This window comes from Apium graveolens, chromosome 3 (genome assembly GCF_009905375.1).
Source record: "Apium graveolens cultivar Ventura chromosome 3, ASM990537v1, whole genome shotgun sequence".
In the NCBI taxonomy this organism is placed as follows: domain Eukaryota; kingdom Viridiplantae; phylum Streptophyta; class Magnoliopsida; order Apiales; family Apiaceae; genus Apium; species Apium graveolens.
In genome coordinates this window covers 1556240-1573661 of record NC_133649.1, presented here as the reverse complement: position 1 = coordinate 1573661, position 17422 = coordinate 1556240, and the positions used below count along the sequence as shown (strand labels likewise).

The 17422-nt window shown below is 33.0% G+C and overlaps 3 protein-coding genes across 7 annotated transcripts; 1 reads left to right on the top strand and 2 right to left on the bottom strand.

The window, feature by feature from the left end:
• Window positions 1-36: 36 nt before the first annotated feature.
• Window positions 37-3588, bottom strand: LOC141711352 (uncharacterized). 2 transcript variants are annotated; one of them, XM_074513751.1, is made up of 3 exons: window positions 3466-3588; window positions 647-2745; window positions 37-326 (listed from the first exon to the last, which is right to left on the bottom strand). In XM_074513751.1, exons 2-3 carry the CDS (start codon window positions 1290-1292, stop codon window positions 292-294), a joined length of 681 nt encoding a protein of 226 aa, XP_074369852.1. In that variant the 5' UTR covers window positions 1293-2745; window positions 3466-3588; the 3' UTR covers window positions 37-291. The 2 variants fall into 2 exon arrangements, with proteins under 2 accessions (XP_074369852.1, XP_074369851.1); XM_074513750.1 differs by having other exon boundaries at window positions 37-2745.
• Window positions 3424-10704, bottom strand: LOC141711353 (phosphoribosylaminoimidazole-succinocarboxamide synthase, chloroplastic). 3 transcript variants are annotated; one of them, XR_012571317.1, is made up of 13 exons: window positions 10338-10704; window positions 9369-9470; window positions 9164-9293; window positions 7611-7703; window positions 7419-7507; window positions 6704-6784; window positions 4706-4795; window positions 4488-4577; window positions 4206-4256; window positions 4076-4122; window positions 3871-3928; window positions 3662-3802; window positions 3424-3589 (listed from the first exon to the last, which is right to left on the bottom strand). XR_012571317.1 is itself a non-coding variant. In XM_074513752.1 (12 exons), the coding sequence occupies exons 1-12, from the start codon at window positions 10632-10634 to the stop codon at window positions 3743-3745; spliced, it is 1188 nt and encodes a 395-aa protein (XP_074369853.1). In that variant the 5' UTR covers window positions 10635-10704; the 3' UTR covers window positions 3424-3742. The 3 variants fall into 3 exon arrangements, 1 of the variants encoding a protein (XP_074369853.1); XR_012571318.1 differs by having other exon boundaries at window positions 3424-3575; XM_074513752.1 differs by having other exon boundaries at window positions 3424-3802.
• A 2717-nt stretch (window positions 10705-13421) lies between these two features.
• On the top strand, window positions 13422-16245 carry LOC141710499 (uncharacterized). 2 transcript variants are annotated; one of them, XM_074513063.1, is made up of 6 exons: window positions 13422-13787; window positions 13955-14053; window positions 14143-14184; window positions 14273-14402; window positions 15274-15375; window positions 15509-16245. In XM_074513063.1, exons 1-6 carry the CDS (start codon window positions 13557-13559, stop codon window positions 15610-15612), a joined length of 708 nt encoding a protein of 235 aa, XP_074369164.1. In that variant the 5' UTR covers window positions 13422-13556; the 3' UTR covers window positions 15613-16245. The 2 variants fall into 2 exon arrangements, with proteins under 2 accessions (XP_074369164.1, XP_074369166.1); XM_074513065.1 differs by lacking the exon at window positions 15274-15375.
• Window positions 16246-17422: the final 1177 nt, after the last annotated feature.

Sequence of the window (17422 nt, the reverse complement as noted above, 5' to 3'; positions counted from 1 at the left end):
CAATTGAAAACACTTAGTTGTATGAATTGTACTATGTGGAAAAGGGAGTTTGTGTTTCCTTGCTTTAGCACAAATATCACAAGTCATCAGAATTTGTTTATCAGCAGATTTTGAGACAGAGTTTGCAACTTCGAAAAGGGTAAATGCCCTAATCTAGTATGCCAGAGTAAAACAGAGTTATCCTTATTACAAAGATTAACATGAACATCATTTTGACTAGACATGGCTGAGGAAGAGTTGGTAGACATGAAAGCATGTGGATGAGGCAAAATGTAGAGGCCCTTCTGAAGCTTACCAATTGCCAGTGGCATCTTCAGAGAAGAGCCCTGCATAAAACAACCAGAATGAGTAAAGTTGATGGTACATTGAAACTGTTCAATGAACTTATGCACGGATAACAAATTGAGTTTAAAATGTGGCACATAAAGTACATCTTGAAGAATGATGTTAGGAGTTAATGAAATAGTACCAATGAAAAAAATGTTTATAATATGACCATTTGGTAAGGAAACAGTCAAAGGATGAAGAAGAGGTTTCATAGTTGAAAAAAGAGTTTTATAGGCGCACATATGGTCACTTGCTCCACTATCTATTATCCAGTTATAGTTGACAGTAGTAGATAGACAAGCAGTAGAAACAGAGTTACCAGCAAAATTAGCAGAAGTTGGAGTAGTGTCTGAAGGCTGAGAGTTCTTAAAGAAACTCATTAATTGAGCATACATTTCTGGTGTGAGACCTCCAGATCCTCCAGAATTGATATTAGCATATTGAGTGTTTTGGTTAAGAATCCCAGTGTTTGAAGACTGATCAGCAACCAATGTTTCTGGGACTTCAACTTGTGCAGCAAATCTCTTGGATTTTGTAAATTTGAAATCAGGTGGGAAGCCATGCAATTTGTAGCATTTGTCAATTGAATGGCCTGGCTTCTTGCAATAATTGCACTGAAGAGTAACTTTCCTTGAATCACCAGCAAACTTCTTATGGAATGAAACACCAGATTGATGTGATTGTTGATGCTTATAAGTACTAGCATTTAATGAGGCAGAATCAGCACTAAAGTGTCCTCCTGAATGAATTTCTCTTTGTGACTCTTCTTGCAAAATGAGACTGTATGCTTGACTAACAGTAGGTAAAGGAGACCTCATCAGAATAGAACCTCTCATGATTGAATATGTGTCATTGAGACCCATCATAAATTGAATAACTCTTTGATCTTGTTGGAATTTAGATAGCTTCTGAGATGCACCACACTTGCAGCCACAAGTATATGAGAGTGAGAGAATCAATGCCATCCCATAGCATTTTCAGCTTGGTAAAGTAATCAGCAATGTTGTTGCTTCCCTGAGACAGTTCATTCAATTCCTTGTGAAGGCCAAATAGTTGTGTTCCGTTCGAGACACCATATCGTTCTTCCAGTTCTAGCCAAATTTGATGTGCAGAATCTGCATAAATCACACTCCTTCCAATGGATTTTGACAATGCACCAAGAATCCAGGATATGACCATATCATTGCATCTTGACCAACTCTTGAATGAAGTACTGTTGATGGCTGGTTTTGGTAAAGTACCATCAACAAACCCTAGCTTATTGCGAGCAGATAATGCAATTGTCATAGAACGTCTCCAGTTACCAAAACCACTACCATCGAATGGATCACTTACAAGTTTCATCCCTGGACTATCCGAAGATTGAAGATAAAAAGGATTATCTTGAGATGTAGAATCATGATGATTATTGAATGATTGTTGAGAATTAGAGTGTTCAGGAGTTTCTGACATCGCGGTGACAACAATAACGCACACAAATGATCAATCAAGATAAACAGTTACGAAGGTCAAGATAAACAGTTACGAAGGTAAGATGTTTGATAAATTGTCAAGGAGAACTATGAGCAAATCGAAGCGATTGATAACACGAACAGTAATCAATGAGTAAACTATAGATTGAAAGAGTGATGAGAAACGATCAAATTGATCAAACACAGACTGAAAGTGATCAATTGATTAAAGATACGATCAATTCTACATGTATAACATGAACCTCAGTTTGTAAACAATCACAAGAACATGAATTGTAAAAGATATTAATCAAGGAAAATGAAGACACCTAATTGAATGAATACACTACAAGAATCATAACAAAGAAATTGCCATTAGTGTTCTCAGAAGATTTCAATTGAGGTGCTATGATGAACTTGAATGCGGAAGTGTAGATCGTCACTGATTTCGTGGCTCTGATACCATGTGAACTTAGTAAACAACCACAGAGATTCAATAACAGAGGGAGGGAGGGAGGGAGGGAGGGAGAAAATTTCTGTATATTATGAAAATGTTACTTTCCAGAAGAAGGAAATGTTCATGTATATGTACAAATCATGATGGCGGGAAAAGTTGTTTAAAAATGTAACTAACTATGTACAGGTGGATTTTAATCTTTATATACAATGAATAATGTGTCATAATGATACTAAGTGATGTCAGTATCAATATCTCTAACAATCTGTCCTAGATCAAGTAGACGAGAGTGATGGAAATTAGAGATTTGAGTGCATGAAAAGTTTAGCTGGATAAAATGGAAAAAAATGCTAAGAGCAAGATTTGATCGAGAGCTTACACTCTTGTCAGTTAGAGCATCTCCATTTTACTTGTCCCAATTACTAATTGGACCTGCATTGGAGGTGCTCTTATACAGTACATGCAGAATTGAATTTTAATATCCTTGCTTTTAAACTTTTGAGGATGCAGCTGGAACAAACAAAATTACAACTATTTCAACAATGCAACATAGAGAGAATGAAGATCAATATTAATCCTTCAAATCCTTCACTCGCCAATATTTAATACTTTTTTCGTGATTCTGATTCAGGATTATCAAATGTTTATAGCATCAGTGCTTCATTTGCATATCCTTATCGTCACTTTCATAATTGCAAAGTGAATGCAAGTATGCAACATACATAGAACATGTTCTACAAATACAGTTATATAGCGGAAGAATAAGTAATAGTAACAACTAGCAAAAGGCTAGTACTGTATAAGTTTCAATGGAATACCTGTAAACACTTTAGAACAATATAAAAATTGGGAATTGGAGGCACATTAATCTATCATTCATGCCGATGGATTGAAGTAGTTTCAGCTTTCACAATCCTACCAAAACTAAAAACTTCATTTGACAGCCTTAAACTACACGTAGTAGCAAAATTTAAAATTAAACACCTGATCAAACACCTAATCTAATTAATCTTCAAGTAATTTAGACGTGAGTTGAACAACACATTACTAGTATTTTAAGCATATAGACTGTCTTTTGAGCTTAAAATTTACACAATAAATTCAGTCCGGTTGGTTATGTTCATAATCCCTTGGGTGTTTTAATATAATGTATCATATAAGTCAAAAAAAGAAGTTAAAAAAACTAAATAAAAAAAAACTGCAGATATTTTGTAATGCTGAAGAACAAACCTCGTTCATAAGTAGTACAATAATACACACCCTCCTGCAGAAACGGACATAAGAAGCACACCAATGTATTATTCTTTCCTGGTCCAATTGGGCTAACACAGTAATAAATCCTGACAAAATATTTCTGCCACTTAAATTAGTTTCATCGTCACGACCAATAGATGCCTTGTAGATTATTCCGCAATGCTTTAATCACCTGAGAAATACGTCATCAGTTGCATTCTGATATAATCACAACATGTGCCACATAAAGTCAGCAGTTCTTGTTTTGATGCTGTTATTGTAGAGAAGACAGTGCCTGTGAAACATTTCGAGAGATCCTATCATGTATTGGTTCCTGCACGAGTAAAACTAATGTTAGACCCAGGATATAAAAATGAAGTGGGGGCCTACGTTTGGATTTACCTTGGTCATGTGAATCTGGAATTTCGTTTTTGTTATCGTCTCAAATAAGAAAATGTATCTGCAATAAGAGATGATGATATTTAAAATGAGCAAGAAATACTAGGCAAAAAAATGAGCAAGAAATAGCTTTCTTCCTTTTCTATATAACAAGCACAATCTTCAGAGTGTTTCAATGTGCAAAAGTTATAAAACTAAAGAGACATACCGCCAAGCCAATTCAGAAACAAGTTCTTCTGGTGCAGCAGGAAGAACCTGGACATGATTTCAACAATTATTAAACTTATCAACCCTTTACCCTTATACACAAAGAATAAAAAGTTCAATTTTAAACTTACCTCATCCTCATAGGGATTGCAATTATTCTTGAACCACAGCCTCAGAAATTCCTGATATTTTAATATTTAACATGTTAAAAAAAGGCGCAGAACAGCCACAAGGTCTATACAGATCATTTATCAAAAAGGGTATGCAAGATTTTAACACAAATATTACTTGACACGAAGGGACAAATTGGCATATGCCTACAGTTGTTGACATTTCTAGTGTAAGATCAAATCAAGCACAATAAGAAATACAATAAAATCGACAAAAGAGGAGCACATATAATATTAAGAGACCTTATCAACATTTTCAGGTTCAAGACCATTCTTGAAGCGTTCCTCATAAGAATGAGCAATCCAATATCTGCTCGAGTCAGGAGTATGAACCTAATATAGAACATGAAATGTATACTTAGCATTGAACTCGCTTATCTATTTTTTTATATGCTCTAGAATATGAGCACAGGAGGGGAGGAGATAGACAAAGGACAGCTAAAGCAAGATAGTAAGCCAACCTCATCAATCAACATTATTGTACCATCCCTACTCTTTCCAAACTCGTATTTCGTGTCTACCAGAATTAGACCATGTTCTGAAGCCACCCGCTGCAACAAGTAACAATATTAATAGAGGTGACAAAAATATGACGATTGTGCTTTCTTCACTAAAAATACATGAGAAAACTTGAGAAAGTATACAATACTAAAATCCAAATAGCTTTGCTACCAATGAAAGGAAGTAAGTCTAATAATCCAAAAAGCTCTCTCATATTGGCAAGATTGACAGAACTAAGGAAGAATTAATTGGTGCCCGTATCAGACTATTCAATATACACATTTTTAACTAGACACTCCATCTAAGTCCATGCAACCTTATGCATCTGTATCAGCACATCTGCCCCTGCATTTGGAAACCACATACAGCAAAGAATAGTCTCGCTCGCTGCCACAGTGGTGACTGGTGAAGTGGACAATAGGACCTTTTGTCCCTTATTATAGACTGGTGCTTATCTTTTTGGTTGGATGCTCATGTGTTGGCAAGTCGCCCACGGAGACTCTTAGCTGGTTGGTACTTTCGCTTGATCTAATTAATCCTATTTTTTGCTTTGCACTTCCTAATGTATCATGGGCTCTTATTTAGACGTGTCACGTATGCTTTTACATAGGTGGGTTTTAAATAAGGAGATCTGTTTCCTAATTTCCTTGAATTAGTGAGAACTTTTAACAGAGGATACCTTAGGCTTTTTAGCTCACAATTATAAAGTTCTACGAATTGTAAATTTCTTTTACTCTTGGTGCATTTTACAAAAGATTTTCTCTTGGCAAGGGGAGTCCACTGTGCCTGTATATCAGGAATTTTTCTTTTACTTTTACAATTACGGTCTCGACCCTGTTCACCCAACAAAAAAAATGTAACCTAGAATATTCTTCAGTATATTTCCTTAATATGAATTACAAATTTTACAGATTTATATAATAAGCAACAATCTGAGAATGCAAGTTCATATAAATTTTGGACTGCCAAACATATTTTTGTTATTATGTAAAACTCGTAGAAAATCCACGCCCAGGTAAAAAAACCCAGCCCAACTAGATCTATTAAACCCAACTTTAAAGACAGCCAATATATATATATATACTTCATTTCTATATATATACAAACTGAAACCCCTATGTATACATACTCCACTTACATGAACCAAGAATGGGGTGTTTTCTTTTTACACATGATGAAAAGAATGTTAATGGGATTTTTATATGTTTTCAACTTATTTTGAAAAATTAAACTTTCATTACTTGTTAATTGTTATGACCTTTTATTTATAATTGAAAATGTTAAGCAATTTACATATACAAATCTTATCATGAATATCTATCATATGTATGTTTATTTATTTATTATAAAATTTGCCGAGTCCCGTATCCAAGACTCTTCAATGATTGGTGAATCCTGTGTCCCCGTACCCGTGTCGACGTATCCAAGTCCATGCTTCATAGGATGCAGTTAAGTTTAAGGGCAGAGGTTATTTGACCCCACTCACATTTTTAAATCTTTGTTTAGATTTAATGATATATTTATATATGATAAATCCACTCAACGAACTAACTCATGACCAAGTAGATTTTTTATTTTTTTGACTAATTAGGCTTATATGTCTTACAATTTGAGTGTCCGTTCTAACAAATCTCCAGGTTGAGCTAGAATCGAACCCAGAATTTGGGACGACAAGAGATAAACTCTTAACCACTTGAGCTATCACATCGCGCTCATTAGATTTTTTCAGTAAAGCCTACTCTTATGCTCCTAAACTGTAACTACGCAACACATAAAGTAAACAAGGTCTGCCATATTTGAAGAATACACAGCCATATAACCATCTTAAGTTCCACGCCTTTATTATAAAGACTCTGGTGGTATACTGGTATGTGATGTTCTGAAAGTTTGCCCTTTCCAAGTCTTTAGAGTATTACACTAGCTGCATTGAGAAATATAAAAAAAACAAGACTGCTAACCTGTCCATATTCAAACAAGCTTAATGCTTTCCTACTGGCTTCATCATATTCGTCTTGAGTCATCAACCCACTTTTCACTATCTGAAAGAAAGCTCATATGTAACATACATTAGTTTGCATCAAAAAACGAAAAACCTGTACAAGATTAATAAACATTTAAATATCCATATATTCCAAGTCATAAAAAAATTGGCTTCATCTAACCCTTTTGACTTGTATGAAGTGGCTAGTAGTTGGTGGTGGAAAAGCTAAAAGATGATAAATATTATGTGCTCATTTGGATTTTGGGATTGCTTTGAATTTATTTACAGAAGTGCACCCTACTAACACGACTCATTTAAGATCTGAAGCACAGCGATTATATCACCAGAATAGAGAAAGTTGCCTACAAAACTCTTAACAGTAAAAAATAATAAGCCCTAAACGGAAGCACATAGGTCGGCATATAGATAGTTTTTACATTTAGGTACACACACGTGCATACACAACATATCTACGAAATATTACATGCCTTGCAACCAAACCTTTCTACTTGTTATTTTTTTATTTCCTTTGCCTAGAAGTTTAAAACCAAGTGGAATATGTTTTTCTTAATATTGGCAGACGCATAAAGACTGAAGACTTCTTTAGTTCTTTTATAATGATGATTAGTAATAACATTAATGAGTGGAAAATAGAAAGAAATTACTGCAACACAACAATTAAATATGCAGACCTCATCTGGAGTAACGGGCACATCATGATCTGCAGCTTTAGTTGTCGGAGTAAGTATGTTTGCTGGTAACCTTTGGCTTTTTACCAAGTCTGTTGCACATGAATATATGCCATTAAACTTCAAAATAAAGTTAGTTCAGAATCCTATTATTAGTTGATAATCAAATGAAGACACTGTGAGTATGACGTGTACCATCTGGTAATAAATTTCCACAGTAATTCCTCACTCCGTTTTTGTATACCGTCCATAGCGAGGTATCAGTACTTCCAGTCACATAACCTCTTACTGCAAATTATCAGCAATTTAGTGACTACTGTCAGAACTGTTGACAACTTGATGAACCATGCAAGAACTCAAATTTTAATGAAATCACACCAAGATCATCAAATTCTAAAACTGTGAATATCAAATGCACGTGACAATTACTTACGTGACACTGCTCACGTACAGTGACAAAAACAACGATATGGAAGTTAATAATTTGAATATACATAACAATATGTGATAAATGAATCTATCGTGTCATTATGGATTCGATGTACCAGCAAGTTCCTCTTTCTAATCATGTTTCCAGGTTCTCGCCAAGCACAAATTCTTAGTCAGAAAAATAAGTACATAAGAAAGTGAGATAATTCTCATTTTCGCTGACATGGTATCTCATGCATTAAAAAAATTATATTTATCCGGTAAAAGGGGTTCTCTTCATGCAGCTAAGGAAGTAGCAATAGAAGAGGTACCCAACTTTAAAAGCAAAAGGGCAGAGGCATCTTTTCCAGTTTAACGAGAGTACTACTTCGACTTTCGTGTTGATTATTATTGATGTGGGAAGCTCAATAAAATTTGAAAAAAAGATTATGCTTACAAAAAGTGAAGCAACAAGAATATATCACGTAACTGATTAAAACGTGAATTTAATTTTATAGTATCATTAGTTTTTAAATGCCGGACTCCAGAAGGTTTGATGGATAAAGCTTAAGAAAGTTATAAAGAAGATGATGAGGTGTTTATCATCACACATCATCGCTGAAATGGCTATTGTAAAATTGGTGCCACGAGGATTATAACCTTCAGCAAGGCTATATATACTACAGAAAAACTAAAAGCCTAGTACACGCTAACATCAATGTAGTAGACTACAGCAACCCAGTGAGTCAAATTGTGTAACTAGCTCTTGTTTAACTGTCTTGACATGTCCTTTCAGCAGTCGAATTACACATATAGCTCCGGGCCTAACATTTTGCAAGCCATTTCCTCAGAATAGATGGTTTTAGTTTTTGCTACAAAATGGAAAAAGTGTTCCTCTTTATTGACATCAGTTAGGTCTAGATGTACATAGTAGCATAGAACTGGTTACTAAGTTCTTATCTAATAGTTGAGAGTCAAATGATACATACAATACGATCAGCAATTGTAAGAGAACTTTTGAATCTTTTAACAATGTAGAAGAAAACACAAGATTATAAATTTCAAAATTCAAATCATAATATTTCTGAACTACAAAAACAGTTGCACTTGAAACCGTATAAGTTAAATAGCAGTTATTGTTGACAATATAGTGCCAAAACCATTATAATAATTGAACTTTTAAAAAAATACCACTAAGAAATTACAAAATTGAAGATCAGAGCTACGAAAGGAATGTAAAAAGCAGTTTACATGCAAAGATGCATTTCTTTTAAGCAAACAAACAACAATATAAAGATCACTATGGAATCAACAATAAGAAATTAATGGAAAGTACTCACCAACAAATTCAACAGGAAAAACTGAACATTTTTTTGCAATAGTGACATTCTTATCTGGGGATGATACTATTGCATTCGCAGTTATGTGTTGAGTTTGGCCGAACCACCATAAACTTGCTTCATTGAGTACCTGATTTATTAGGTGTTTATTGACGAAAGAATTCACACATAATCCCAAAAAAAAGGATATCAGGGATCGCATTACCTGGCCTTTGAAGGGAATTGAAGCAAGAACTCTATCAAATGCACTCTGGCGATCTGTTGTGACCAAAACAAGATAATCTCCCGCATCATATATATCTCGAACCTGCAAAATCAATCAGGGTCAGCGTCTTCACCTTCCTCCAGGTAATTAAGCTTTATTATATTCAGAGATAAATGCAGCTTATTTTTAAATTTACATTTTAATATTCTAGTGAAAGCACACCATGGTCTACCTTCTAAAGAACCGAGCGTCCTAATTGTTATTCTTTTTCCATTTAATTTCTTCCTAAAGTTACATTTTATAATTTTGACACATCATGCAAAATTATTTTAACAATTCTTTTTCCTATTAATAGATTGTACTCTAATGGTCAATGTTGATACATAAATCTGATTATAAGTAAAACAAACTGTGTCTATTTCAAACCTTTTTTTTGTTTGTGTGCGTTTAAAATTTATAAGTATCTTTTTCAGATATGTATTGCTTCTTCTGAAAAAAAGGGCGGCAATTACAACCCATAAGTTCTGATAAGCCCAAAACCTAACACTCAATCCCTTGAAATAGTCGCATAAATAACTTTTGACAACTTCCTATTTCATTTTAAGAGAAACATTACTCCCAGCCTCTCCTAGGACATCATTAATTCTACGGAAATAAACAACAAATCCATTAAAATTTAAAACCTCGAATAACCTAACCATTAACATACCATAATATTATAAAAAAAATTGGGCACTAGTCAACAAATTCATTAAAATTTAAAACATCGAACAAGCTAACCATTAACATAACATAACATTATAAAATAAAATCGGGCACTAGTCATCTTATCTAGTCCTATGAAACAATCGAAATGTTACAGAGCTTAAATTCATAGACAAATTATAATCAGAAGAAACTGCAGCTACAATTAAACTTCATAACATCATAACACAATACACATATATATAGGGAACTGAATATATATACCTTGCCTCGGGTTTTCGATTTCAGACAAGGAACAGACAAGTGAAGATTAGTTTCAGACAAGCAATTACTCAGACCAATTGATTTAATAGCGTCCATTACTTGTTCTCTTCTTTGTTTGTTACTCAATGAATCGAGACACACTTGGTTTGACATTGTTGATGCATAGATTTTTGTGGATGTTGATGTTTTTAAGATGGAGAGTTTTGATTGGTTGAAATTGAAGGATGAGAGGGTTTTAGGGTTTAAGGTTTTTGAAGGGTTTGTGGTTGTTGAGAAAGGCGGGGTTGCAGTTGCCATTAGCTTTGTGTTCTGTCTGTGCTGGGTTCTTACGCGAGTGTGGCTTTGTGTCTTGTATGACTTGTGTCTATAATTTGTAATTTGTATCCATTAAAGGAAATATATTCTTGTTTCTATTTTTGAAACAATAAAATATTAAATTAATTATAATGTTTTGTTTGATGTATTGTAAATTGGATTGAGAAAATTGAAATTCAACGGTTTTTGTAATTACTGCAAAATATAGAAAGTTAGTTTCCAAACTCTCAGTGCATTAACTTAAGCCTCATTTCTGATATCCAGCCCGTAAATAGTTGGGTGCATCATGTTTATAGTTGGTGTCCGGTATGTGTGCCGCTTCTCCAATATCATTTTATGCGTTTGGTGTTTCTGAATATTGGGTTAACTATAGTTTTTATGTGATATGATCAATTGCGATATTGCTATTTGCAGAGATGCTGGTGCAATTTGGATTATTTGGGATGTCATTTATTTCGTTTTTAGCTTCAAGAATTTTTAAATTCTATGTGTTAAACGATCAGGAAATAAATTATCTAATTATTTTTAGAATGTTATTTGTTTTACCAACTGATTGTATCGACAGTTGAGGGTTTGTCCCGGCTGTACTATATTCAATTTAATGAAAACTTTCTGCATTTGTCAAAAAAAAAACTTAGGCCTCATTTATTTCGATCTAACCAGCAATAAAACTTGAATTTTTTTGAATTATAAATGAGTTATGGTGTTTATTTTTTAGTATTTTAAATTAGATAAAGAAATTTCAAGCTCCAAAATTTTTGTATCATCACGTGACATAAAAACTTGGTTACTAATATCACCACAAGTTACATAATTATCTGAGTATAAAATTATTAACTAGTTATAAAAATTCATTAACTGCGTAATCTATAATTACGTAGCAACAAAATAAACACAAACATTTCATTTACCACAGAACCTCTAATTGTACCTTATTTACAAAAAAAGTTTAAGTGCCCAACGAAAATATAAAATTAACGAAACAAACGAGATCTTAATTTTATCAAAGTTCAAGTTCTCGTGTAATTATAAAATTGTGAAACGAACGTGACCCTACGACTTTTTGCTAGAGGTGCAACCCAGCATAGCCTAGTCGATATTTGTCTTAAACGACTCGAACTGAAATTTATTTTGAAACGAGCGAAGCGAGTTTAATAACCCAACAGAAAGTGATGTTCAATTCTGTCTCGTTATAACCAACCGGACCGAGCCAAACACAAGTTTATTCACAAACAGTCGAGCTGAGCTGAATTCGAACCAGTTCGACATGATTGAGTCAGGTGCAAACACGATCGAACTATTCGTTAATAGTTCACACATATATTTTTCTCGATTAACCTTAAAGTATATATACTTTATAGTTTTAGAAGTTATATCAAGATCAAGTATTAATCTTACACTATACACTCTTAATTTATATCATTTTATTTCTAAAATTGAATTTTAAGAACATATTCAATTTTATTTTTAAATTATTAAGATATTCATAACTTGAGAAATCGTACATTACTTTTTAAAACATCAATCCCGAAAATTTATAACTTAAATTTGGTCAATGTAAAAAAGTGATTTAATGATGGCCATGAAAATATGAACAATTGAAAATGAATATATCGTGATAATAATGTTTAATAATTCCTTTACAAAAAAACTAAAAGTTTATTTTAAATATATAAATAAAATTTCTAAAATAATTAAATTATTAATCTATGACGAGAGAAATCTACTAAAAAATTATTTAAGTGAATAATAATAATATATTAATTGTAATATATTTGAATTTCATTTGAGACGAGTCCGAGCCGATTTTGAACTAAACGAGTCGAGTCACCAGTCGAGTCCGAGTAAAAGATAGAAAAAAATCGGATCGGCTCGTTTACTCGTCCGAACTTATTTTTATATTCAAGATCAATTAATTTAATGAAATTGAACTGATTTTATTTAAACGAACTGAGTCCAAATTATATTTACGGACAATTTTATTTATTTGCCATGTCAATATCATTTTTCGTCATAATATTGTTATATATTTAATATGGTAGGCCGTAGGCCCAATATTTAATGGAGTAGACCGTAAGGTCAAATAAATTTTTATTTAATTATAATTTAAATAGAATAAGGTCTGGTGCAGAATTAGGTACAGAATTAAATAGGGGAAGAGAAAATAAAGTACGTAGAAATTATTAATTTTATTTATAATTTTAATTAAAAATAAATAAAAGATAAATATCACTGTTTGGTAATAATAAGAATATTCAAATTTTTTATATTGACAAGTTTACAAGTAATCTGGAATTTAGAAATTATAAATATTACAATAACTTTTATGATACTTGTAATAAGTATTATAATTATGGTTTTGATAGATTTCTATAGTAAATAATTAATATACTTTAATCTAATAGCATAATAAATATAATGTATACACATGACTTGCAATAAAAAATAAGAGTATAAACATGTGCAAGTCGGAAAAATTAAAAAAATTGCAGGTAAACAAACACAATATGAAATATTATATTCTACTTTTTGGCTGTAACATTAACGTTTTACATTCAAAATATGCCATGTTTTAAGCTTAAACTGTAGTACAAAATATACTAATTATTTAGCACGTTTTTTTAAACTTGTGTTGAAATCGAATTTAGATTAATATAAAGTTGACTTTCGACGGCTTAATCTCGAACTAAACCATCGTATCTAGCAGGGTTTATCGCATGACATGATTGAGTATGGTCCAATCTAGGTGATTTACAAGGCCTACTTGTCTGTTTTTAACAGTCACACTAACATTTCTATTTAAGTCAAAACATGATCTTGATCTTGATCATGCATTCCTGATTCCTCTCTGATTTCTCTACACAGTCATCTGCAAATTCAGAGCATTCGAGAAAATTCGATACGATGAGCAGCCGAGTTTTGATCGAACAGAAAAGAAAACTTAAGCTGTTGTGTCTTCATGGGTTCAGAACAAGTGGTTGTATACTTGAAATTCAGCTTCGAAAATGGCCGAAATCTGTTCTTGATCAGCTTGAGCTGGTTTTCCCAGATGCTCCTTTTACGTCTACCGGAAAATCGCAGGTTGAAGGATTCTTTGATCCTCCTTTTTACGAGTGGTTCCAGTCTTCTAACAAGGTACTAATTTATGTATCGTATATGATCCGAGCTCATTTTATTGAAGAGTATTCATGTTACCTTCCTCTAACACCTTAGATGGACCGGTTACTTAACATGATGGACTGGTTACTTCAAACATTTTTATCGAGAGAATGAAAATCATCTATTTATGTTTAAATATGCAGGAATTCACAGAGTATGTAGATTTTGACAAGCCTGTTGAGTATATTCAAGAGTGTATAACTAAGCACGGACCTATTGATGGCCTTCTTGGATTTTCGCAGGTACATTTACTTTTTATAGATCACGGAATTTATTTTCTTTGTAAAATCTAGTTTGTGACCAAAACTACATGTTTGATGCGCATTTTAAGGGATCCATGTTAGCAGCTGCATTGGCTGGATTGCAAGCCAAGGTGTGTGATATGTTTGCATTGATGTCCATCTTTTTGTTGTCACTGATTTAAGGTGAAGATTAGTTATGGTTTTCGAAATTGTTTGTAGGGTTTGGCTCTTACAAAAGTACCAAAACTGAAGTTCTTGATCATAATCAGCGGTGCTAGGTTACTGAATGAAGCTTGGGCTGAGAAAGCGTTCTCTAACGCAGTTTGTTGCCCGTCCCTGCATTTTCTAGGTACATCTTTGTTGTTCTAGTATTCGATACTTTATCTTATGCACAATTCGATACTTTGAGTGTTTAATGTGAAATTTCTAGATAATTTAGCCACCATTGCTGATGCTAGATGTAAAAAACTTGAAAAAGTCAATGTTTCTGATCCTTTAAACTGAAATATATGCAAGTAGATTCAGGTAGGGGTGGACCTGACGATAGGCGAGTAAAATTTGCGCCTAGGGCCCCCGATACATAAGGGCCCCAAAAATTTCTAATTTTTTAAGTAAATATATATGAATTTTCATGATATATGTATATTAGGGCCCCATAAACTGGATTCTGAAAATGAAAGACACGAGTCAGGATACCACCTGTTATAGACTTAACCTGTGAATAGTTCATAGCAATTTATATGGAACCACAAGAGCATAAGTCCTCAATTTCAATCAGTGTTGACTATCAAAAAACAACTTTAATCAGTTTTATGAAAAGCATTACCGGTCATTTAACCTTCTAGCAAGTTGCAGTTCCGGAGATTTAAGCATCCGTGAAGCAGTTTAAGTGTTTCCAATTAAGTCGATTCTCGTGCTTCAGCGAAAGCTTAATGCTTTTTCTGAATATGAAATTTAGAAACAAAAATATGCAGATTCTGTGTTTAAATGGACTGCAGAGGTTATATTTAGCCTTAACTAGCAATTCACAATTCACAATCTAGTAAACCTTTGCACAGACATATCAATTCACTTCTGATATCATCTTAAGCATACATTAGTCTTAAGTGTTGATCATGCATATTAGTCGAAAAGTGTTCAACATTCTTTTAGAAAAGTATAAAATTAGCTGTGCTTAGTGCATTCTACTGATACTGTAAGAAGTCTCTTTTTCCGTTCAGGCGAGACGGATTTCCTGAAACCATATGGAACTGTACTCCTAGAATCATTTGTAAATCCTGTAGTGATTCATCATGGTGAGGGGCACACTATACCAAGACTAGGTAATATTTCAAAAAATGTGTTGTAGCTGCTGTCTGAAATCTGATCTCTAAAGATATTCAAGTCTCTCATAAAAGTTGTTTGTCAAGAGTAAGCAAATTATTAGTTTAACCAAATGGTTATTTCTTCTTTCAGATGAAAATGGATTAGACCTGATGCTCAGCTTCCTCGAAACGATACATAATGAATTTAACAGCCAGGAAAAACAACTAACAAGTTTTAGAAGAAGCTCTTTATGATATTAGCTCAACTGAAAAGCCTTTTACACCATCTGCGACGGATATCTTGTATACTGATATATATTATTTCATTTTAATTCGAGTTCAAGACACAAGTCAGACACTACCGTGATCACGGCGGAGACACCAGGCACACATTAGCTCATTTGTGCTGAACCTGGCCATCAATGTCTCTGCCAAGAAGAGGAGTCAGTTGTCAAGGAACCAGTTACTCTAAAACCCTCTCAAGGAACCGGTTACTCTAAAAACCTTCACACTCTGCGAGCCTGAACTCTAATATGATGTCAAGGAACCAGTTACTTTAAAACCTTAGAGAATGACCCTTTTCGGGATCTTATATTATTCTAGCATCAGCCACGACAATGTCAACATTCAGCAACCGCCCATGGAAATTCATATGTTCTGTTGTCGATAAATGACTGAATTCCTCCAGCACCGTCGTCGAATGTCGTTGCTCTTCTTGTTCTTATTCCACTGTTCAGAGAATCAGGCAGTGTGTGTGCAGGCTTGTCAAATGTACCTACATTTTTTGCTGTCACTAGCACTTGTGTTGCTTTAGTTTTTTTTTTTTTTTTAAAAGAAGAAGTTTAGCACCATTTTACTTTGCAGCAACGGGGCAATTTTTTTCATATGAAGCTACACGTTAATTTAAATTATTTTCTCTTTCTTAAATAGCACTTTGATTTTTTTTTATCAAAATTTGTTTCTGTAATTGACACATAAAATTAACAATTAAATCATTTAAATAATTATAATTAGATAAAAAACTATATCTTTTTTAGTGAAATAATAATACATTTGAAACTCAATGAAGTACTAATCGATAAAAATAATAAACTCGCTAAAATAATATTTTTTACGATTCTAAATAATTTACACAATGTATTTTTACTCTCGATGCTAAGAGAAATGAACCAAAATATCACTTTGGGGTAGAAAAAATGGTTTAAAATGTCACTTCTGAAAATTATGGCAAAAAAATGTCACCTACATCGGGCACCGTTTTGAAAACAAACTAAAATGCTACACGATGTTTTTTTTAAAGGTTTAATATCATGATGCTAGATGAAGCAGTGTTTTGGGGTCAAAATGCTATATGATGCAGTGTTTTGGGGCCAAAACGTTACATTATGCCAGTTTTGCACCTTAAAAGAAAATGTTGCACAACGCATTTTGGGTCTTTTACCCAAACGCTATAAGTAGCGTGGTAAAATAATATTTATGGGTCATAATTTTCGAAATGATATTTTGAACCATTTATCAACTAAAAATGATATTTAGGGCCCACCTGATTTTAGAGGCTAATAGCAACACAACCTTATTACTTATAGAATCTCCAATAGTTTCTTAGTTCATTACCTAAATTTAATATAAAATATTGAATTTTAGTAACTTAAGACTTCAATAATTATTTTCAACTCCAATAATATTCCCTATATTCATTTCTTATACAATATTTAATCATTAAAAAGTAACATTATTACATAAAGTAAAGAAAGAGAAAACATAAAGTAAAGAAAGAGAAAGTGTTTCCTTCAAATATATATTTTTAAAATAAAAGTTAGAAGATGAGAAATGTTAGCTAAAGATAAAGAATGAGAAGAAAATATTAGTAAATCTTAGTGATTTAAGGAATCACTAAGATAGTGTTGTAGTAGTTTTTCTCTCCATATTTCTTATATTTGACTTTAAAACTCCAAACAGTTAAGCTATTGGAGTTGCTCTTAGTCAAACTTTCTAATTTTGATCGGAACTCGTGTGAACAATAAATAAACCTTGTAAAATAATGCTTCTGAAGAAAGTACACAAA